General features: G+C 50.8%; 1 protein-coding gene across 1 annotated transcript in view; it reads left to right on the plus strand.

Moving 5' to 3' along the window:
• ADARB2 (adenosine deaminase RNA specific B2 (inactive)) overlaps positions 1 to 23678 on the plus strand; it is a 373120-nt gene that overhangs the window by 319635 nt on the left and 29807 nt on the right. Inside the window, exon 4 of the mRNA XM_057544022.1 lies at positions 20497 to 20611. Coding sequence (XP_057400005.1) covers positions 20497 to 20611 — 115 coding nt within the window. The remainder of the gene's footprint in view (positions 1 to 20496; positions 20612 to 23678) is intronic.

Below are 23678 nucleotides of genomic sequence, written 5' to 3' on the forward strand. Positions count from 1 at the left end.
TTTGTTCTCTATATCTGTGAACCTGCTTCTTTTTTGTTTTATTCACTAGTTTGTTATATTTTTTAGATTCCACATATAAGTGATATCATACAGTATTTGTCTTTCTCTATCTGACTCATTTCACTTAGCATAATGCCCTCCAAGTCCGTCCATGCTGCAAATGGCAAAATTTCATTCTGTTTTGTGTCTGAGTAGTATTCCACTGTATACATGAACCACTTCTTCTTTATCCATTCATCTGTTGATGGACACTTAGGTTGCTTCCAGGTCGTGGCTACTGTACATAGTGCTGCTGTGAACATTGGGGTGCATGTACCTTTTCAAATTAGAGTTTTCTCTGGATAGATGTCCAGGAGTGAGATTGCTGGGTCATATGGTAGTTCTATTTTTAGTTTTTTGAGAAACCTCCATCAGAGCCAGTGGCTTTAAATGGCTTGGGGACGAAGTGGACCTTGGTCTCCACGAGCCCTGATTCCATGGCTCGTCACCCACCCGCCGGCAAGAAGGATTCATGCGTGCGTGTTGCTTTGCCTTCTGCCAGACACCTCTGCCTGTATCTGTCTCTTTGATCTACTGTCCAGATCAAGGCGGAGGAGATGGGCTGTTACGCACGTTGTGTGGATGAGCAGAAGGGTAAATTTTGTATAAAGCCACAGAGATGGAGCTTGGCAGAGCTGACCAGACCCGGCTGCCTTTTCAACAAATACTGATTTAGGCACCAGGAATTTTTAAAAGAAGACAAAATTGCTGCCCTCGGGGAGGCACCTAAAATAGTATTTTTTAAAATATAGTTCCCTGTGTTATACAGTAAGACCTTGTTGTTTAAAATAATGTTTTGAATAAGTATTCAGTAAATAGTTATTGAATGAATGAGCAAACCACACGGTCACATGTGATGGGTAACCTAACAACAAAGCTAATTCTTATATGTCGTGGGCACAGTGGAGGGGATTCCTTAGTGGAGGAGGTGGCATCTGTCTGCGCTGGGTCTTCAGGAGGTGGGAGCTGGGTCTGGGGGGAAGGAGAGAGGGGGCCCTGGGCAGAGGCAGGTCTGAGGCTCAGAGTCCAGTGCGTGGCAGGAGCAACCTGACCGGAGGACCTGCTGGAGGGCGGAGGAGCAGCGACCCTGGAGGGACGGGTCATGCAAGACCTGCCCCCGGCCCCGACCTCCACCTCCCCCCATGGCCCACAGCTTACCCAGGAACTTTGATCTACAGACCACATTACACCTGCATCTGAGAATGTTTAATCTTCCAGCAAAGCTAAGAGGGCTCAGGAGTCAGATGAGAAGCAGAGAGATGAGTGAAGAGGCTACAGTTAGTATATGCTATTATATCACCACTCTTCTGAGAACAAAAATGAAAATTCCGAGAGACCCAAATGGGGCAGAATCCTCTTTAAACACCTGGCAGGCACAGAGAATGAAAACCCAGCAGGACAGGCAAGATCCCTCCATACAGGACGAGAGGAACCTGGCAAGGTGGCTGGGGAGACGGGAACAGCCACTCTGCATGGTCAGCCTGCGGCGGCACAGCCTGGCAGGAGGGCACTTAGGTCTGTTGTCAGGTGTCACTGGGATCCTGGGGATAAAGGCCACTTGCCAACAGTGCAGGATGGGCAGGGAGGAGGCTCAGGCCCCCCATGTTCCAGGCAAGAGTCAGATCACGTGCAGTGCGGGGCAGGAGGTGGGGGGACGGACCAAGTGGCAGGGGAGGCAGCAGGGGGAGCCCAGTGGGAAAATGTCCCGAGTCAGAGTGGAGAAGGGCGCCCAGGCCAGGGCCCCCAGCAAGGAGGCTGGACGGAGGTGCCTGGGAGAGGCTTGCAGATGCGGGAGCGAGCCGGCCAACTCGGGGCCTGAGTCCTTGACTGCAGCTCCTCTGGGGGTGGAAAATGGTAATGCATCAGCTGTGCTCCAAGTCCAAGGTGGGGAGGGATACTATTCACTATACAGTTTGTTTAGATAAGTATTTTGTGCCGGAGGAAAACAAGAAATGACCACAAAAGATACACAAACAGACAAAATGCCAGAGAGCCTGAAGTCAGGAAAGATGGGCATCATTTACATGTGGGGGAGATGGGAGAGGATGGAATCAGAGGACAGGAGACGAGGAGACGAGTGATTTTCTGACAGTGGGGGCGGGGGGCGGGGTAAAGAGGCAGTTTTGATGTAAAATAAGGGGAGTTAGAAACATATGCTTCGTAAGAGTGCTTCTCCATGAAGGAGGCGGTGGGGTCATGAGAATGAGAAAAGCCATCACCTACCCCGTTGGGGAGATTAGCGAGGAACAGGCATCCTAAAAAATCCCAAAGAGTCATTACCCAGAATTTAGTCAAAGTCAGAAAAGCCCGTCTGATTGTGATTTCACTTAGACAAAACAAAACTGAGGCTGAAGACCCCAGGTGACTTGAAAAGTTAGACCCAAAGGACAGCTAAGGTGGTTCTGGGTCAGCACTGGGGACCTGTTCCATTCAAGTGGAGCCAACCATCCGGGCACCATGATTTCCTCCAGTTCTGCTTCTCAGCTTGAAACAGAGGTGGTCAGGCGCCCTGCTCTCCACCCAACCATGTAACCCAGGGAGTTTCAACATCATCAGATACGTCGTGAACGGAAAGACGCTAAAAGCAGAAAATCCCAGGCAAACTTGGACAGCTGCTTTGACCTACCCCCCACCATGTGACCGCGGGTCTGACCCTGTGTACCCCAAAAGGCCACAAGAGGACCTCCTTCACTAGACCTGTCATTCAACCCTTCCCCACCCAGTTGGTGTCCCATTTGGGTAGCTGTTTGGAAAGGCCCCAAATATACAAAGACTAAGGAGATACCAGTAGCCAGAACCCTTTTGAATCTTTCCTCTGGTAACGGTGTTGCAAGAAGTCTAAATTAATGAATGTCTGTCCCAGAAGAGAGCCAGCCATGGGTGGAAATGTTTAGCTCAACTTGCCAGGGCCTTATGTTATTCCACACTCCACAGTAGCTAAGCCTGTAGAGACAGATCAGGTTATAAGTCAGTGAGGACTGACTTTCTCTTCCCTCCTCCATGGAAGGAGAATGCTTTCTCAGCCCACTGATGTAGGTCCCATATGTGTATCTTGATGAGGTCAGTGGGATTCTGGGGACCTGATGAGCAGAGACCTGAATTGGTTTGAGCAGCTGGACTAGACTCTTGCCCATCCGCCATCCTTGTGATGAGAACATGTCTCAGACAGCTGCTCACCAAGGAGGATAAGACATGTGTGGAGCAGACATGACCCCAGAGATCATGGAAACCAGGCCCCCAGAGCCCAGCCTCCATCGGTCACTGGAATGAACCATAAATGCTCATTGATTAAGCCACTGAGTTTGGGGATGTTTTGTTACACAGAGAGCACTTACTGATACACCACACATAAAGCCATTGTTGCTACTAAAGTCTGTGAATTAACCAAGTTTTAAAGAAGCTATAGTTCTCCCATATTAGGTGACACTAGAGATTATTCCTCTGAAGAATATTTTGAAATAACAAAAGAAGCCATTTATCACTGTTCCACATTTTAGAGTCAGGTAACTCTAAAAATCAAAAATTCTTAACGAGCCCCTTCACATACTTTCTGATCTCTGAATAAACCAGAATTCTAGAGACAGAACCAGCCCCATCAAAGTACTTAGCAGGTGTAGAAGCAAAGGCACCCAGCATCCTGACAACCCAGACCAGTGCGTCCACCCTGTTCATGGTCCTCTTCTGTCTCCTATTTGCATTGTGATCTCTCACACTGTCCCCGCTTTCTTCTAATGAAATTACAGAACCTTATCTTAGCGTTTCCTAAGTTGTTTTAAGAGGCCAAAAAGTACAAACCAATTCATTTCAGCGTCCTTGACTGGTGTCCAAATGACACGCAATCCCCACCTAGCTTCCTGCTCCAAACTGCCTCATAGGCTTTTCAAGACTTTGTAACATGCTTGAAGGTCATTTCTTGGTTTTTCATTCTTCTGACTTTTCTCCCTCCTGGATCATATCCATGCCTCCAGCCCCCAGCAATCAGCCAGTCAGCATGGCAGGCGTCCCTGTGTCCGGGCTGCGTCCTACATGTTAAGATGTGACCCCAAACAGGAAGACGTTGTGCTGGCCTTCCTGGGACACTGAGGTGTAAACAGCTGAAAGGAGATGGACACACACAATGAAGACATTCAAAGTGCTTCCACTAGAAGCGAACGTGAGCTATTTACATTCCGTATTACATTACGGGCCGCCTGTCCCGCCCTCACCCGTTATAGTCGTGCAGGCTGGGGCCTTGCCCTGGAATGTTTTTAAATCTCCCCAGGAGAACATAATATGCAGACGAGGAGGAGACCCACCGCTTAACACCAGGGTGCACACACGGCGGTCGATCGGGTGGAGCTAATTAGGGTTGGCCGTGGTAGAGGAAACACCCGACAGAGGGCAGGATATGGGCTGGCTGGATGCCATCGGAGCCTTCACAAAGCTTTGAAATTGGGAGTGAGAAAAGAAGAAGGCAAGGAAGCTTTACTCCATGGTATCGCTGCTGGATGGGGTAGCGAGACATTAGTGTAAAGGAGGAAGGCTGCTGGAGATACTGTAGGAAAAGGCACCCCTGGGCCTGGCATCGAGGGAAAGTCACTTAGGAGTTGGCCGCCTTCTTTGGGGCCGTTTCTCCAGCTGCAAAATAGAAGTCAACCCTACAGTGCATCTTTCCAGAGCCAAAGGTCTCATCAGCTAAGTTTGCAAACGATGTCATCCACCCATAATCTGCCAGATGTGGCCAGCTGAGGACAAGAAGGAAGCGTCATTGGCTCTGCTAACGAGTGGGAGATGGGGAAGCCGGCCCTCCCGCAGCGCCTGGGCCATCTCTGTTCTTCCTGGGCCTCCAGCCCCACACTCACGCTGATGATAAATGTCAGCACGGCAGCCTCCAGTGGACGTCGGAAACGAGATCTCCCGCAGCAGACACTGCAGGAACACGGGTGCAGGGATGCGGCAGACACACTCAGCTGATCCTATCAGCGACGACTCACCTGCAGTGGGAGGGAAGTTCAGCTCTTCCTCATCTCAAATCATCCATTTTTTGGGCCATCTGCAGCTGATTTCAGCCGTCTCCCCCCTCACTCCCCGTCCCACCTGATGGAGTTCTCCTTCGCAGGAGACTGTCTTCTGAGAAGGTCTAAGATCTGTCCTTTGTTTGCTCTTCCCTTCCCAGACAACCGCCAGCCCCTCTGCCCCCAGCCCCTTTGCCCACAGCCCTGCCTGGAGCACAGATGCTGTCTTTTGTTTTGCATTTATGTTTCAAGAAAGACATTGCCCTGCTGACACTCTGCAAAGCGTCAGTGACTGCAGTCTGTTATCCAGGCTGCAAAGCCATCTGGACTTCCTGCTGAAAAGGTTGGACATGGTTTTAGGCAAGATTTTTATCAGATCTGAGAGGAAAACAAAATCTTGAACGCATTACCATCTTCCAAGGTTGGTGTCAGATTTTTTTCCCTTGTCAGTTGCAAAACAAAGCACAAAAAGATGACAAACCAAAGGAACAGAGAATGAAGATACACATCTCCAGAGGAAGCTTTGTCAAATGCAGTGGAGGATAAACAAAAAATAAATTAGTTCTGGTTTTATCAGAAACTGGACAGACCTCCATTGGCATAATAGTCTGTCTGGCATTTCCAAGCCTTCCCAAGGAGCGCCCTTAAAATGCAAAGGGGAAATCCGAGATGTTCACAACAAAGGCAAGATTGCTCTCCAAAACCTATTAACAGTTCTTTAAATGTGCACAAGAAGAAAGACAGAGGGGAAGAGAACAAAACCAACCCCTCAAAAAGTAAGGCAGCTTTGAAATCTCTCTCTCATTCTCTGTCTCTGTCTCTGTCTCTCTCTCTCTCTCTGGATGTGACACAGACTTTTCTAAAAAGGTTCAAATTTTCAGTCAAAGAATATTGGTTTCTTAGCAACATACCTGCTCCCAAAAGGCTTTGGGTTTTTTCTCCCCACAAGTTATTGAAGAAAATCCAGGATGGGTCCTCGTGTCAGAATCATCCTCTTAACAAGGACCCTTATCTTGGAGAATAGGCTATGGCCCTGGTGCACACCTCGGTCGCTCAGTCCTTTATCTGGGCCTTCAGGCAGCAGACTTGCTGTGAGTGGGCTCACAGCCCGGGGTAGCTGTGGCCGAGACCTCAGGCAGAGGACCTGGGTTGCCTCCCCCCAGGTGCACAATGTCCAGGGGGAGTGACCGCGTTTCACTCTGCAGTGCAGTCACCAGTCCCATGAGGCTTTGCCACCACCCATTCAAGACGAGCAGAGGCTTCTTCCATGCCTGACGCAACGCAGCACCAACAAACACCCACTTCATCGTATCAGGAAAAAGAGAGAAAACTGCTGGGTTTCGAAGTATGTTATGATTTCAGATGTCTTCACAGAGAAGGACCACAGCCCAGCCTCAGAGCAAAGCCCTTTGTCTAATCAGGGGAATAAATAGGCTTCACGGTAAAGTGATGGTTGTTGAAAAAGTAACTTATGTAATGTTTTTCATTTCTTTCTAAACATCTTTCTTTGACATTTGTCTGCTCTGTTCCCAGGCTGTGTGGGAACTAAAAGTGCGGGCCCTGGTGCTCAAGGTTCTCGTAGTTTAGTTGAAATTCCCTCTGGGACAGGTCAGGAATCTCAGGACGGGCAGCGGGTGTGGACGGGAGAGCGGAGTGTGGCCAAGGTTCGGGGCGCAGCTTGGACCCCGTGCTCTGGGCTCAGCGCCCCGACCTGGCAAAGTGTCCCGAGGATGGTGGCCCCAACAAGGAGGCCTGTGGACAGGACCCAGGACCCCGCAGGGTGCCGAGGCCAAGGGGGTGGTGACAGGAGAGGAAGGACACGTCACATCCGGCCAGAATGACGTGGGACTGACTTGCTGCTGTGGGTCCCGCTTCCTGCGGAGAATGGTGGGGTGCTGGTCCAGCACGTGGTCACCCGGCCCGCCTCGCCCCACGTGAGCCTTTCCTGCAGCTGGGCCGGTGTCCCCTCTCGGCAGCTCTGCATCCCAGTGAGGGGCGTGACCCTCACTCAGGGCCTCCACATGTCAGCTGATCGTCCCTAAGCAAGGATCCACTTGGGGCCCAAGTGGCGCCCAGCAGGAAGGTGCAGGTGGAAAAGGCCGGAAGCCACCATCGGAGCAGCTCCTGACCCCGGGGGCCCTGGGGAGGCCGGTCTGTGCCCAGGGGAGCAAGGCAAAGGCCGGGCTAAGTGGCTAAGTGTCAGGAAGGCCAACCGCAGGTGCAGCCGGATGCCCTGCGGGGCCTGGACACCTGCCTGGTGGCCAGGCAGCTCGGCGGCCAGGCCAGACCAAGGCAGACACTGATCGTCATGCAGTGTCTCCCCCGGCCCCCACCCTGAGACCCTGACAGCTCAGCCACCCTCCTGAGACGCCCGCCAGGCCTCTGGGGACCCTGGGCCCTTTGTCCCCAGAGCAGCTACCGGACGTCTGCTCTGCTCAGAGGAAGCCTGGAGGGCCCGGACCTCGTCTACAACAAGGGCACTTTATCCTTCCTCCCGATTCTGAGGGACATTCATCCCGCGTGAGGAAGCCGGGGACGTGAAGACAAACTCCCCTTTCACTGCACATAAGAGGCCCTCAGTGGGGGTGTAAGTCCGATTCCTTTCAGAGTCCAGGTGCCTTTGGCCCGAGCGAGCGTCCTGCCGGCTCTGTCTCACGCCTCCCTGGGGAGAGAACGGTGGCGAGGCGCCTGGTGGACACCCACCAACCCAGAGGCTTGTCCCGAGGCAGACGAGCTGATAGCCTTAAAGCAACTGCACAGGGAGGGTCACCCCCACAGTCCCCCACACCTAGACCGACTGGACACCCCTGATGCAGACAAAGTTAAAGTCAGTATAGCACCTGAGACCCACGGCTGCTGAGTGGGGTTGAGCCGGTCCCAGGGGAAGTCAGGGTGGACCGTAGCAAACGCCCCTGTGGACTCAGACTCCGCATCTGTAACAGCAAAGGACGCGGCAGAACCACCGAATAGATTCTAGACAGCTCACAAGTGCTTTCCCTGGAGGTGGGCAGACCCCAGCACCAGTTGTGGGAAACTGTGCCAGCCAGGCTAGGGCTTGGGAGGCTCTGCCTGAACAGCTCGGCTTCTCGTCCCCAAAACAGCCCAGCTCCTTGGTCATCTAGGCTGCTCCCCATCAACCCCTTTCACCTCCCCACGTAAATCTAATAAGAACCTATCTACCGTTCACTCCAAAGTGTTATCTTGTGCTTCCTCCAGAATACACCCACCCAAAGGAGCCATCTCCATGTCATGTTTGTTCTAAACAAGTTTGCAATGTCACCTGCCGCTTCTATTGTACATTCCACATGTAAGTGAGATCCGGCCGAGTTTGTCTTTCTGTGTCTGCTTATCTCACTCAGCATAGTGCCCTCCAGGTTCATCCACGTTGTCACAAATGGCAGGATCCCCTCCTTTTTAAAGGGTGAACAGTATTCCAGTGTGTGTGTGTGTGTGTGTGTGCGTGTATGAATAACTCCTAAGCATTTTTGTAAAGCAGGCCTAGAGGCAATGCACTCCCTCAGTTTTTGTTTGTCTGGGAAAGACATTCTCTCATCTTCATGTTTAAAGATTGGCCTTTTTCTTTCTTTCAGTACTTTGAATATATCTCTGCTGGCTTGCGAGCTTTCTGCTGAGAAATCCACTGGTAACCTTATAGGTGTTCCCATATATGTGATGAGTCACTTTTCCCTGGCTGCTTTCAAAAGTCTCTGTCTTTGACTTCTACAATATAATTACAGTGTGTCCTGATGTAGACCTCTTCGTGCTTAACCTACTTGAGATCCTTTGCTTCTTGAGTCTGTGTGACTATTTCCTTCCCCAGATTTAGGAAGCTTTTTTATCATTATTTACTTAAATAAGCTTTCTGCCTCTTTTTCTTTCTCTGCTTCTTCCGGACTCCCATAATGCATCCATCCTTCCTTTAACAGTGTCCCATAAATCCCACTCTTCTTTATTCTTTATTTTTCTCCTCTGCCCGGATAATTTCAAGTGACTTGTCTTTGAGTTCACAGATGCTCAATCAAGTCTGCTGGCAAAGCTCTCTATTGTATTTTTTTTTCCATCACAGTCATTGTATTCTTCAGCTCCAGAATTTGGTTGGTTTTATTTTATGATCTCTGTCTCTTTGTTAAGCTCCTCATTTTGTTCATAAATTGCTTTCCTGATTTTGTTGAGTTGTCTATCACTGAGCTTCTTTAAAAACAATTGTTTTGAATTCTTTGTCAGGAAATTCATAGATCGCCAATGCTTTAGGGTTGTTTACTGGAAATGTACTTCAGTGGTATCATGTTTCCATGATTTTCATGTTCCTTGTAGCCTTGCATTGGTATCTATGCATTTGAACATTCGCCCCTTCCAGACTTTAAGGACTGGCTTCAACGGGAAAAGACCTTCACTTGCTGGTGGCACAGCGTGCCAGTTGGGTGGCATGTGTGGTGACCATTGGTGTGGCACTGGTTCCAGTAGCGAGAAGCACCAGGTCCAGGTCCCAGGTGTGTGCACAGCGGTGCTGAGTCCAAGGCATGAGGGCAATGACTTTCTTGACTGTGGAGGTTCAGCTTAGAGAACAGGCACCTTTCGAGCATCTCTCTCCCATTTGTCACGTACAGGAAATGAGCGGTGGCGGATCTCTGGTCTCAGGTCTCCATGAGCTTGAAGAAATGCACAGCAATGGCCTGGCCACAGCTTTAGTCAGCACTGCAGATGCACTGTTTGGAACTATTTAGCAATTTTAACCTACTTTATTTCACCTCTGTGGAAACTCTTTTCAGGGTAAAGAAAGCAGATTGGGGCCAAAGTCATGAGACAAAGGGGGCTGAGAGTTCGTCCTTTATGTTTGAAGTATGACATTGACGTCACTGATAATTTTGCAAAACAGGTGTTAGCATCCCTTATTATTCAGGCAATAGCTAAACAACTGTTCTTGAATGTAACAAAAGCTAAGAAAGTAAATATTACTTCCTTTGAGGAACAACTACGATACCTATTGAGAGTCTTTCTCTCTTGATGTGCTGAAATGATTCTTCTTGTTTACATCTTTTTAAATCCAGATGAACTCAAACAGCCATGAATCAACCCCAAACAGAGGCCCTCATCTGTGAGCATCTTCGTGTTAGTGCGCTAATGAGAATTTAAAGATTCTAATTAAACCCAGATGCAAAATATCTCCCTGAGTACATAAGAAAGCACCAGTTCAACAAAAAAGACATATCACATTTCCAATGCGGTTTTAGTTCATTATCTACATTTTTATTGTATTCCAACTTGAAATTAATTGTTAAAGCAATAACTGCTATTAATATGCTTAAACAAACTTGTGGGTATCTAACAATTTGCTTAATTGTGAATAGCTACAAATTTACTTAATCGGTGTGTAGATACACAGGTATCTGTGCACACAAACTTCAATTCTCAATTTTTCAAGTTAATGAACATGGGATCTTTATCTTGGGCTTTTTTGAAATCCTCGATTATGAAAAAGCCCTTGGAAGTCACTTTTGACATTGTAGTCAGGAGCCCAAATATTAGAGCTACAATTCAAACATCTGGATGTGAATCCTAACCCTGCCACTGGGTCACCTGTGGGAAGTCGGTTTACCTCTCCCAGCCAGGGTCACCTCTTCCCTGAGGTGCTGGTCCCTCTGGCACCTGGTTCCCAAGGGAGGGGACCCCCTCAGGTCAGCAGTAGCTGCTGGGTTCCCCTCCTTCCCACCTGCACTGCTCCCAGTGACCCAGCGACCCTGAGCCCTCTGGCCCTGCACTCACTCTCTGAGGGAGGAGCCTGAGAGCCTAACGACAGCCGACAGCCGGCTAATTCACCCACAGTCTACACTTGGCGGCCTGCTGGCCCTGGGGCTGTTTCACGAGTCCCGTTTCCCGCAACAGTATTGGGTTGGCCAAAAAGATTCATTCGGTATTTTCCATAACATCTTACGGGAAAAAAACTTATCCAAAAATCCTCTTTTCTTCATTTCCCCTGTTTCCTTTTTTAAAAAAATATCTATTTATCTATCTATCTATTTATTTATTTATTTGGCTGCGCCGGGTCTTAGTTGCGGCATGAGGGATCTTTGTTGAGGCATGCGGGATCTTTAGTTGCCGCATGTGGGATCTATTCCCTGACCAACGATCGACCCCGGACCCCCTGCATTGGGAGCGTGGAGTCTTAGTCGCTCCCGTTTCTTTAATGTAACTAATCATGTAGAATTTTTAAATGCCAACAGTACAAGATTTTAAATGCCTTCATGTTGATAAAATTGGAGTTTACGAGTGTGACCAGCTCCCTACCCGTCTTTGTGAATCCATCATAGGTATTGAGGGGCCTCTTGTCCACAGACAAAGGATTCTCCCGTTTCACCAAGAAACCCGTAGCTTAGACACTGCTCCCCCGCCGGGGGCGGGGAGACAAGATCGGAGGGAACCTCGCTGTTCTGCTCCAAGATTCATTCGGCGGGTTTCTGCGTGTCCAGGGGCAGGAGAGGGGCAGGAGGCTTCCTCTGAGGGCTGAATTGGGTGGGAGACTCGCAGTAGCCCCGGGTGGTGTGAGGCCTGTGTAGACCAAAGGGACAGAGAGAGAAGGGGGCCCAGCCTGGAGCCCAGAAGGGGAGGCCGGCCGGCTGTGTAGGGGCCGCGTGGGGACTGCAGACCAGGGATGACAGCAAGGGCTAAAGTCCCACCACGCACATTCAGCTCAGCACTCTCGCATGGAGGTGTCCGTCTGTCTGGTTTTCTGGCCCCAGGAGGTGCGGGCAGAGCGACTGGCCTGCCTGTCACCATCGCGTGGCCTGTCCCAGCTCCACCGTCCCCACCCACATCTGGCTTCCTGCCCCTCCCCACCCTACCCCATTGCTGTGTCTGATCCTCGCCAGTTTTTAGACAATGTTAAGGAAAGAAATATTCAGTGTCACTGTTAAAGCACCAACAGGAAGACTTTATTCATGCGGAGGACAGTGGCGGCAGGTAAAGACCCCTGCGATGGCCTTGCAGGGAGGCATGGAGCCCAGCTCAGATCACGGCGTGGCCGGTGGGGCTGCAGCCCAGGGCCGGGTGGGGCAGCGGACGGAAAACCACTAGGAGGGAAGAGCAGGTCAGAGGGGTCTGGCTAAGCCGACTCAGCAGGACCCCCACTAAAACTGGACCAAGCAGAGAGGGACGGGGTGGTGGGCCGTGGTGGCTGAAATCATCTCAGGGACCCTGTGCGATTTGTTCAGGGGCAGCATCTTTGTCACATGTTGTCAAATGTGCTGTGTGTTAGAAGCATCTGCGCTCCGGCTGTGCTGCCCGGAAGTCTGATTCAGAGCATCCGCGACAGGCCCTGTGGACCCACAGACGCCCCTGAGCAGCTCTCCTACTGGGAGGGGCCTCCTGCCTCCTCTAGGAAGTCCTCCGTCTCCAATAACCGAGGTCACTTCATGACTTGAGGCAGTCAGGAAACCCAGACTGGTGTAAGGGGCAGCGTTTCACCGCCCCCCACCCCAGCAGCCCTCTCCAGGCAGGACAGTGGTTCCCACCTGTGGGGGGTCCAACCAGACTTGCAGGGAAGTCTACTTCTTCCACCTCAGCTTGTTGGTCTGTGAACAGGGTAGCAACAGTGACCACCTCCAGGACGATGATGTGGATTAAGGCAGTGGTCCCCAGACTTTTTGGCACCAGGGACCGGTTTCGTGGAAGACAATTTTTCCACAGATGGCGTGTGGGGGGATGGTTCAGGCAGTAATGTGAGCGATGGGGAGCGATGGGGGGCGGCAGATGAAGCTTCGCTGGCTCGCCTGCCGCTCACCTCCTGCTGTGTGGCCCGGCTCCTAACAGGCCACAGACCAGTACTGGTCCACGGCCTGGGGGCTGGGGACCCTTGGATTAAGGGGACAGGCTGCCCCAGGCACTCAGCACCTGGCGGGCTCCCAGCCCCGGGCAGACGTCATGTCACGGGCCTCTCTATACAGAGGACCCTGTCTGATTAGTCTCTGGATTTCACTAGTGTCTTGCTCAATAAATTTTGATTGATTCTTTTCCCCAGGGGACAGGTTCAGAGACGAAATAAGAATAGAAATGCTTGAGAAACAGCCTCCACTCGGCCTCTCCCCCGGCTTTTCTAGATACAGCGAGGTTTCCACAGCAACAGCTCCAACAGACCCCTTCCCAATCCTTTTCCAGCTTACCTGGGGTGGGGGGCTGCTCCAGAGGCCCCAAAGGCAAACGCACACTTTGACTGGGGTGTATGTTGGGGGGAGGGACATTGCCGTTGCCAGGATGACAGAGACGGGGCTCTGGTCCTCGGGTGTCAGGCTCATGAGCATGATGCTCATCGGTGACCAACCACAGAACACTGTGGCCCGAGGATGAAATCAGGGTGGACTGAAGTCAGAAAAATGAGTGGACAAGCCAGGTAGCCTGCAGTGCCGGTCAACCTGACTCCAAACATTAATGTTCAGATGCATTGTCACTAAAGAGACTGTCTTCCAGGTTAAACAATAATAACAAATTTAAAGCTGATAAAATGTCAAGCAAATAATTTAACTGGTGAGCAACTCCTCACCCAAAATTGTCGTGATTTCACTAAAAAATGACTGCATGAAACATTGACGTGTATGTGATTTCTCCTTAAGATTGGACTTGGATCCAAAATACACACAGCATCCATGCCCAGGGGTTTAGATTAAGTCAACATGCAGCTTTCCCAGTTCCTCGTTGTTCACCTGTGATCCGGGTTCTTTGAAAGCGTGCCCGGCAGATGGTGCACTGAGGGCTCAGGGTTGGCCAGGCGGGCAGGGGGGGATGGCCCAGGGAAGCCACTCGGCACACGAGAAGTGTTTCGGGAACGGTTGTCTCAACAGACACCGCTCAACACTGCCTGATGGCATCAAACGTGTCCTTTAAACAGCTTCGTGCTGAGCAGACAGTGGTGCAGAGAAGTGCGGAGAGGTATCTCTGTACCGTCTCCCGGAAGCACTGTGTCCGCACAGTTTGGACGATACTAACAAAACACTTAATGCTGGTGGATTCGACACTGAGTTTTCAGTACCAGGTACTATTTTCAGCATCTACTTCTGGGCTCTCGTTTCACCCCATAAAAATCCCATGACCCAGGCGCTATTCCTATTGGAGAGGTGAGAACGTCCAGGCCAAATAATGTTCGCAAAGTCAGGCTGCTGTTAGGTAGCAACGCCAGGAGTGGCCCGATCCAAGCCCTCTGCCAAACTGCCCATCACGGTCTAGCAGCACCTTCTCCACATCTGCTTTAGGCGCTGTCGTTGTGTCACAAACCACACCAAACCCAACAGCTCAAAACCACATCATCGTGAGTCTTGCTCTTGCGCTGTCATTTGGGCTGTGCTCCATGGGTCACTGCGGGCCAAGGACCCTCCCAGGGAAGCTCACCCGCGGCCTCTCCATGGGGCTACGCCCAGCTGCGTCCCGAGAGGTCACATCCAGGACCCAGACACAGATGCGTGTGTTCACGGGCCACCGTCCCTCTCACTCTGCGGGTGAGACGTCTCCGAGGAGAGGACGCACAGCCTACTGGATAGGAGGCAGGTGACAGGTGGAGATCACTGGTGAGAAGAGCCAGCAGCGTGGGAGACAAGGGCGCAGCCGTCTTTGGAAAACACTGTCTGCCAGGATGCGGTACCTCCTAGCCTCGGGGCCATCCCACTGAAACACCTGAGCTGGGAACAGCCACAGGACACTGAGGGGCAGTGTCGTGCAGTTACCTCCCTGTTGCCCACGACAGGCGGGGGCCAACCCTGAAGAGGGGTCCTCCAGCCTCCGTGTACTTCCGCTTCCACGCAGCCCCTGGTGCCCATGGAGCAACTGCTTCTGGCAACACTGGAAAGAAAACGTCATCCAGAAGTGTTTTAGGCGGATGCTGCAGGCCTGGATCTCCCCGCTGAGATTCAGGATCGTGGACTTTACAGGTAATTCTTACAGTGCCTCTTTTACAGAAAGGAGACCGAGGGCTCAGAGCTGCTAACTGCCCCGTGGTGGTTGAACAATTCGGAGAGGGTGTGAAGGAACGCAAGCCTGTCCTCTGATGCCAAGTTCAGAGCTTTTCCCACGATGCCATGGAAGCGGGGATAAAGGGCTTCCATCTTTCATGCCTTCCTTCAAATTTGTTATTGGCCTCTCAGTAATTTGAGATATAGAATAATCGACTAGTCAGGTAACCTGAGTTATTTAGTGGGACACGTGTTCACCAGTCCCTGACTTTGAAATTGATTGAGGCTTTATTGCCATTGTCAACAAACAGGAGTCATTACCAAGACCTGGAGGTGGGCTTTTCCCCGGACACACGAAGGAGTATTGAGATGGAGGCTGGGGAAGATCCTCTCCCATGCACTGGGATCCCTCTGAGCTGTGGACCGCTGTCCGGTGGCCGGACGACCATCCTGCCAGCGTTTCTCCTGCCTTCCCGGTTCTGGCCGCGTGGATGGCCAAGAAGGAGCACAAGTTGGCCGTGCTTTATGGAGAATGAGTCCCAACAGCGGGGGCACATGGCCCCACTCCCTAGGCCCCTGGCACGCCCACCTCCAGGGCGCCCGCCCACCGTCGTGTGCTGCAGACAAGGCGGACAGGAAGGGCACAGGGTGTCCCAGGTCCCGCCTGGCCCCGTCCATATGCAAATCTAACCTTTCTGATATTTCAGCAGTATAAACCCAAAGACGGGATTTCAACAGGAAAATATTTACTGACGGCTCTCTCCCTCATAATCTATCGATTTTAATATCCTCACCACTTTGGCTGAATGTCAATTTTACCCTGAGGACTGCTACTGCAAATCTGAACACATTTTATTTACTTAAGCCTTTCAAAATATTAGTGTTGGAAATGAGTAGAGTTTGAGTCTTTTGGTGTTCCTATTTAAAGTTTGTTTTCCTATTTAAATAATGCTGTTAATTTGCCGTGGTAATTGGGCCGACAGGCAGCGTGCAGACCACAACACGCAGAAGTCTAGGTAGCCTCGCGTTCCTGTTTTTGTTAAGTACAGTAACACACAGCTCATTAAATGCGGAGCCAACTTCCCCACTTAACCTTTGGAAGCAGAAGCACCTGATTATCACCGTGATTTAACCAGAAGCCAGATTCTGTCTCCTCTGATCATTTCTGGTCCAAATGTCCAGCCTGTGCCAATTTCTGCATGAACAGCATCGACCGATTTCAGACCAAGTCTCGTAGGGCCCCTGCAGGGACTTGGGGCAGCACTGCAGATTCTACGGCCCCCAGTCCCATCCACCCCATCTGTTCCTGCCCTGAGAAAAGCTGGGGTGGGGTCCTGAGGCCTCCAGAGGGAGGGGCCTTCAGGGGATCACACTTCCCCACCACTTACGTGCTCGGGGAGGCCATGACCAACTTGTGGAAGACACAATAATGCTCTCCTGCTACCAGGGGACCTTCAGAGGCATTTTCTAAATCGCTAAATCACCAGCAGTAATGAGTACAACTGGATGTCTCTCTTTTTCATATTTAACAAAGAATTTATGTTGCAAATGACACTTCAGCTCATTATTCGGGACTTTTGGAGTGCATCTTTAGAGACTCTCTGCATAGGGCTTTCGATATAACAAAGCTGGCTTCTCAACTGTCCCCAGGTCCAGCCTCTCCTGCCCCACCCAGGCCCCACCCAGGCCCTCCCCTGTTCACTGTCCTGATGGGCGGACCACCCACCCTGAGGTTTCCAGGGGGGGCTTCACCACCATGACTCTCACTGTGCTTGTGCCCAAGGGCTGACCTAAGCCAGACGTGGGATCTCTGTAGGATCCCTCCTCTCCCACCCAGGACGGACTAGACCAGAAAGCAGTGATGCAGGACCGCTCAGCCCAGGGCTCAAAAAATATGCTTTAAGTAGTTTGCTGGTAGTTGGGACGCACGTCTCCACCCTAGGAGACTGAAGGAACTCCACACAGCCCACAGACCTGTCCTGGAGTTTGAATTTATAAAAATAATTCTCGATGCAAGCTTGCTTTTGAGCATTTAGCTGCTTCTATCATAAACCAAGTGCCAGGTGGGGAAAAATCAAATTATCTCAGGGTTTGATTAATTGGGTTCGCAGTAACCAGAGTTGACTGTATATATTAAATCCCAAGCGATTAAAACATAAAAAATTCCTACTGTTAAATTAGACGGTAAGTTTGCATCTCCCTACGTGAATTCCAAGTTTCTACCTGGCTTCTAACACCCCATGTAATCAATGACAACGTCACTTACATACACAAATCCAACTATGAAGAACTACATACAGCTGTAATCATGTATGTGATTTAATTAAAGCCAATCACTGAAAATAGCTGTGGTGCAGTAGATGGGGTGCCGGGGAGAGGCAGGAGAGGGGCGGACTTTGTTGGGGGAAAGGGGGCCTCGGAGCAGAAAAGCTCGCAGACTGCGTTTCTTCAGTCTTTTCCAAAACCAAAAACTGTTCATTTCCCAAAGACTCCAGAAGGTCTGTAAAGAGACAACTCGGGTCCCTGTAATAGAGGAGATGCTCTTTTTCCGATGGAGATGGTTATTCATGATTCTCTTCCTTTGACTTTTAAACCCAGAAAAACTAAGGGTCGTAGTTCAATATATAAACATTCCATAAAATTCCCCCTGGCAAAACTGTAAGCAAGACTTTTCAAAGCAGTCCTAGAAAGTAATACTGGTTAAATACCAGAGATAAATTTTAACCAGCTAAATACCCCTCTACATCTTAATTAGATTGTCCTTCACCCAAAGTAAGAAAAGTTAAAGAAATCTTTGCTTTTTTCTTTTTCAATTCATCTTTATAAAATGTTAACTGAGAAACATGCTTAACATAAATGTCAAGACCCCTAAAAAAAAGGTAAAGAAAAAAGGTTTAAAGGGGAGGAGATGTTTAAAAAAAAAGGTCTTGATGGAGCATGGGTGGTTCAGAGGTGGAGGCGGGCAGCTCTGGCACCCGGCCATGGTCCCCTTAACCTGGGCCCAGGTGGGGCACCAGGGAAGCCCTCGAGGGCGCAGGGCCAGTGGCGCTGGTGGCGGCAGCTCAGCCGACTGAGACAGCATGTTAGAGTCAGAAAATACCAGAATGACGGGTGAAGAAACATCACTAATTTTTTCCTGAAATGTCTACCCTCCCACCAGCCAGTGTGTGTGTTCTGCCATCCCTGAAAAAGTCGTGGGTGCAGGCAGTCATCCATCTGAGACGTGCATCATCACTGACACACGCGGGACCACACATCCACGGCAGGACGAAGAAAGTGTGAGATGCGTACAAGCCACACCCCTACCTCGAATGTGCGTGGAGTTGGGGCTCCGTCATTAAAAACATGGAGCTGCTGGGGAAGCACAAGATACAGACAAAGCCCCAAACAGACGCTGCACGGGGTTCTAGGACCAGCTCCGCGCCGAGGGCTGTGGTGATGGAAAGCAGTGTCCTCAGCCGAGGACGGTTTTAAGAGACGGGGCACAATGGACTAGATGCAGGCCAGGAGCCCAACCCCAGGGTCAGGCCTGCTGGGACAGGCCAGGGGCCTGACCGGCCGGTGGGGCAGCCCCCCAACCCCAGTCACCCCTTGGGGGTGCAGCCCTTACACGGGAGGTTTGCTAGGTCCGAGGTCATGTCCACTAGCAGAGGTCCTCATTACCCCTGGAGAGACTGGACAACGCAACCCACCTCCGTCCACTGCCCCACCCGCCTCGCCAGGCGGAGGGAGGGGAGGGACCCTTCATCCATGTAACCAAGAGAGTCAGGAACAAGCTCTGATTTGTTCTGCTTCAACTTTTCCTGGAATGGCTCCACCAGGGCGCCAGGCACCCAGGATGAAGCCGCCTGGTAACGCGCCTCCTCACTCCCAGTGCTCAGCCCCGACCCCCTGTAGACGGGCTGGTCCCGCTGAACCTCCGCAGGAGAGAGAGCCACTTCCCCAGAAGCAGGGAGTGGGGCTTCGAGAGGCGGGTCTGAGTCAAGGCTGCTGGGTTGACACCCACCCCTGCCATCCCCGCCACATCCTGGCAGAGACGGGGCTTCAGTGGAGAGAAGGGTGAGCCTGCACCCCCTGCAGGCTGAAGCGGGGACAGCGAGAAGGTGGTACCAGCACCGGGTCTGCTCTGCGTCCCTGGGTGAAGCACACTGGCCTCTGGGTTTCCGCACGAAACCGGTTTTTGTGTAGTTTATGTCATTGTTCAGTGATTTGGGGCGTCCTGTTCTGAGGCCCCACAGGGCCCCGTGCAATGGACGCAGAGGGATGAGATGTCTCCTCTGTCATGTTGGTCTCATCACCTCCTGCACATCCAGAAAGTTCATTTTAAAAAGAAGGGAAAGGACCATTGAAGGTGCGGGGGAAGCGCCTGGAAAGTTACTGGAGGAGGAAAGGACACCAGCTCCTCCCTCGACTCCTGGGGATGGGAGGCAACACGAGGGCGCCAGAACCCGATTCCAGAGCGAAAGACGGAGGCGCCCTGCGGCGTGGCCCGCGGATGCTGGACCACCCTGCCAGGGGGAACGGCGGGTGGGGGGGATGGGTCCCATGCTCACACCGGCAGAAGCGGCCCGATCCTCCAGCTGGATGGGGCCCCTGCCCCCTGCCCCCCCAACCCCCGTGCGAGGTCAGAGGATGTGAAACCGGGCCCACGTGGATGCACACCGGGGTCTCCGACTCCAAGCCTGTGAAAGTCGACTGAAAAGCGGTGATGGGGCCACTGCAGGTGCTTCAGCCGCAGGACCAGGAGGAAGGCAGGAGTCGACAGCCTCGCTCTCTGGGGAACACGGGCCTGCAAGTCTCACATGTGCCGCTGTTGTAGAAACACAGGTCATTTCAGAAAACTCAACAACCGGGATTACATCACCTTGGTGTTTGTGTGCGTGCACACGTCCCATGTATCTTTGTGTGTGTGTGTGTGGTATGTGTGTGCAGCATGTGTGTGCCTGTGTGTGGCTGCAATGTCTGAATGTATGTGTGCATGTATGCATGTACACACAGGTGTGCATGGGTACGTGTGCCATGTGCATGGGTCTCTCTGTGTGTATGTGTGTGTGCACATGTGTATCATGTGCATGCACATGTGTATATCTATGTGTGTGTGTTTGTACACATGCACTTGTGCAGAAACGTGAAAGGAGCAGGCTGTGGAGGAGCTGTGGGGAGCGGTCCCTGGACACGGGGGAGTTTAGAATTGGTTCTGTGACATGGAGAAGAAAGTGGGAACCGATTGCTCGATGTGTGTGTGCAAACCCCCCGCAGGAAGCCTCTGCAAGGCGGGGAGGGATGTAGGGGATGGTCCCCCCACCCGGAGGTTCTGCATAGGCCCAGGGGCTTGTGCCCAGGGGCCACGCCGGGGGCTGAGTCTCAGAATCGAGGCCGCAGATTTGATGTCCCGAGGCCTTGGGGGGGTCACGGTGCCTGGGTGGCAGGGTGCCGCAGGGCAGGGGGACCTCAGACGCCCATGGGGTCGCAGCTTGGAGGACATGGCAGCGGCGCAGCCGTCACAGAGGCTTGCTGCTTGTGTCTTGCAGGAATTCGCTGACACGGTGTCCCAGCTGGTCACGCAGAAGTTCCACGAGCTGGCCATGGGCCTGGCGTCAGCGCACGCCCGCCACAAGGCGCTGGCTGGGATCGTCATGACCCAAGGTAATGCCTCTTGCTTTCCCCTCGGGCACCTCACCCACCAGGAAGGAGTGTAGCCTAGCGTGGGCTTGAGCTTGGGAACCAGGACTCTCTTCCCCACGAAGACACGGAAAGAAAAGCAGAGATAGGACCCAGACTCAGTGACAAAGTAGATGACCAGCCGCTCCAAAGCCGCCTCCACACACACAGAGGACTGAACGCGCTCCTCCCTGCCCCCACCCCTAACTGCTCACTGATGGAGTCCCCTTCTCAGGATGACAGAGCGGGCAGGAAACAGTCCATCCAACCATCAAGGTCGTGGCTGCTCTTACAAGCCAGGTTGGGAGAAAGTGATGCTTAATTTTAAGCTGTCACTTTTGGTGAAAACACCTCACTACTAACCTACTAATAATAACTAGCTAGCTGGTTATTTGAATTCAACTGTAACTAGTTCCAAAGTTTGGGGCAAACTGGTAATGACCTACCAGAGAATGATTATTGAAAAAAAATAATTGACTTTTGGGCTAGTTAGGTTTCAAAGACACACACTTTCTCTGCCAGTGTAGACCAAGTCTAAGACTTGAAAAAGAACATCTACCTGATGTCCAAAAATATGGATGTTAGAAGTCGACTAACAGCCAGACGACTGGCCCTTTTTTCCCCTCATTCTGGACACCCGGGGGCTCCTGCAGTGTCAAGTGCAAGGCCACTGGGGTCAGGACATATGACTTAACCTTTCCACTTTGGGCATCTTAGTAAAATGGAAATAAAAATGCCTCCTCACAGTGTAACTTGGTGCCTAGGATAAAGTACATGAAAAACTTTGAAATGTAAAAATTACTCTATAATGTTCTAAGTCAAAGGCAATTCTATTCCATCAATGATACTGTTGAATCTGGTGGCAGGCATCCCGCCCGATCCACTCGCGTTCGGTAACACCTGCCCCTTTGTAGAATAAGAAATGTCCCAAATTGAGGGCTTAAGAGCCCCCTCAGTCCAGACCACGACTGCTGGAGGCGGCGCTCCATCCACGCAGCCACGGCAGCCACTAACCAGACGTGGGCTCCACTCTGCACGCGTAATGAGTGCAGAGGACAGACACGGCCCCCCCTGGGGACACGGTATCCAGGACGCAGTGGGGTGGCACCCAGGGTTGAACCCAGCAACTCCTGTGACTAGTGCTGTGACCGGGCCAGCCGGCCTCTTTGGGACTCAGTTCCTCACCTTTGAAAGGGGGTGATGGTCAAACCTACCTGGGGGTCGTTGGAAGGTTAAGTGTGCTCGTGTACATACAGCACTTAGAGAGACGTGCCAGGTCCGTGTCCTCCGTAGATTATGACTGGGCATCTGCCGCGGCCGCAGGCCCTCCTGGCTTCTGGGCAAACAGCAGAGAACAAAACAGATCCAGCGCTGCCTTCCTGACTCTTAGAGTTTAGATCCGACGTGAAAAGAAGTTACATGCAGGGCTGGAGGGTCACAGCCACAAACTTTGGCAAATTTTAAGATTTGGAGTGTCACATGCATTTCTCTGCACGGATTCCAGGATAACATAGTTTAAATTAGCTTGGGCTGAGTGATGAATGGGAAGGAGAGAAGGAAGGATGGGGAGAGGGAGGGGGCAAAGGCACCAACCAACATTTCTTCTTTGTTGTGCAATGTACTCCAACCCCAAACGCATACGTCAGTAGGATTAGTGAGTAGTTTTTCAATATTTCCCAGCTCTATAGCTGTGATTGTCCAACATCTTTCCACTTTTCTGGGAAATTCAATTCCAGAAAATCTGGAAAGCTACTCTCAGACTTCCCTTGGAAAGCAGTGATGTTTTACAAAGACTGGTGGGGAAACGATACTTAAAAGTGGCCAGTAATACACTGTTTTACGTGCAGGCAATTTATCTAAAGGAACTAAATGTATTACGTGAAAGTGAGACTTTAAAAGGTAAACTTATAGTAATTAGTAATTTATGAACATGGAAGGATAAATTGCTGAAATTTACTTTCCTGTTATAAAGAGAAGATTTAATAAACATGTTGATTAAAAAGAGATTAGGGAGGATTGTGCAAAATTACTAATAGAAATATTTTCAAATATTCACTTACTTAAAATTGATGGGCAATTTAATCTTAATTCTTGTTCAGTTAGTCAAGCAAATGCCTAAGAAACTCTAAGAGGGGGTGATGTGTCTTATTCTAGTTTTTATAATATATATCACAATGTTATAAAATTAAACCTATCTTGAAGTAAAACATGATTCTTTGCCCCCTTCATTTTTAGGTGGGAAGCCAATTCATCCACATCAAGTAGCTCATGTAAGGTCCTTCTCATGAATGAGGCTAAGAGCATTTTGTAGCTGTTCTGAGAAATATGATAGCAAAAATACATACTTATGAACAGAACAGTTTTTACTTTATGAAAATACTGCAGCCATTGGTAAAAACTCAAACAGAAGAGAACTTACGAATAAAAAGCCATATCTCCACCTTACCCTTGGCCCCAAGCAAACTCAGGAGCAGACATTTTAATCATTTTAAATTTTTGTTCTTGTGACTCTGAATACTATACTGGTTCTATATTTCTAGATTTTCTATTCTAAATATCGATTTGCACTATTAAAATTAGATACTTTTTTATTTTTCGTTATTGTATCTATAGTATACACTTAAACCTTTGAGTGTATACTCACCCTGCCGAGTTTGGATGGTGCATCTTCACTTCCTGTTCTGTAAGTTAGGGATGGCGGCCGTCAGTCACCCTCATCTTTCCTAGCCGACTTCTCTGCACGATGAACATATTTTTATACTGTCATCACCAATGACATTTATACTCAGTTCTGTACCATAACTGTCTTCTCTGTTTGCCCTGTGCCGTGAGTCCAAGAGGTGAAACCACTGAGCAGCGTCCACCGCTCAGGACACTGTAAATCGCACGGCAGAGCCAGGTGGTTTCCTGGAAGCACGCGGTTCTCAGTGGCGGGAACGTCTCTGCAGAAAGAGCACGTCCTCCCATGGGGTCACATCTGTCCTCCCTGCCCCCACCACCAGCTCAAACCATGTCACGCTGAAGGCGGGTTCAGCAGCTGGACTTTCTTAAA

Source organism: Balaenoptera acutorostrata, chromosome 3 (assembly GCF_949987535.1).
Source record: "Balaenoptera acutorostrata chromosome 3, mBalAcu1.1, whole genome shotgun sequence".
NCBI lineage: Eukaryota > Metazoa > Chordata > Mammalia > Artiodactyla > Balaenopteridae > Balaenoptera > Balaenoptera acutorostrata.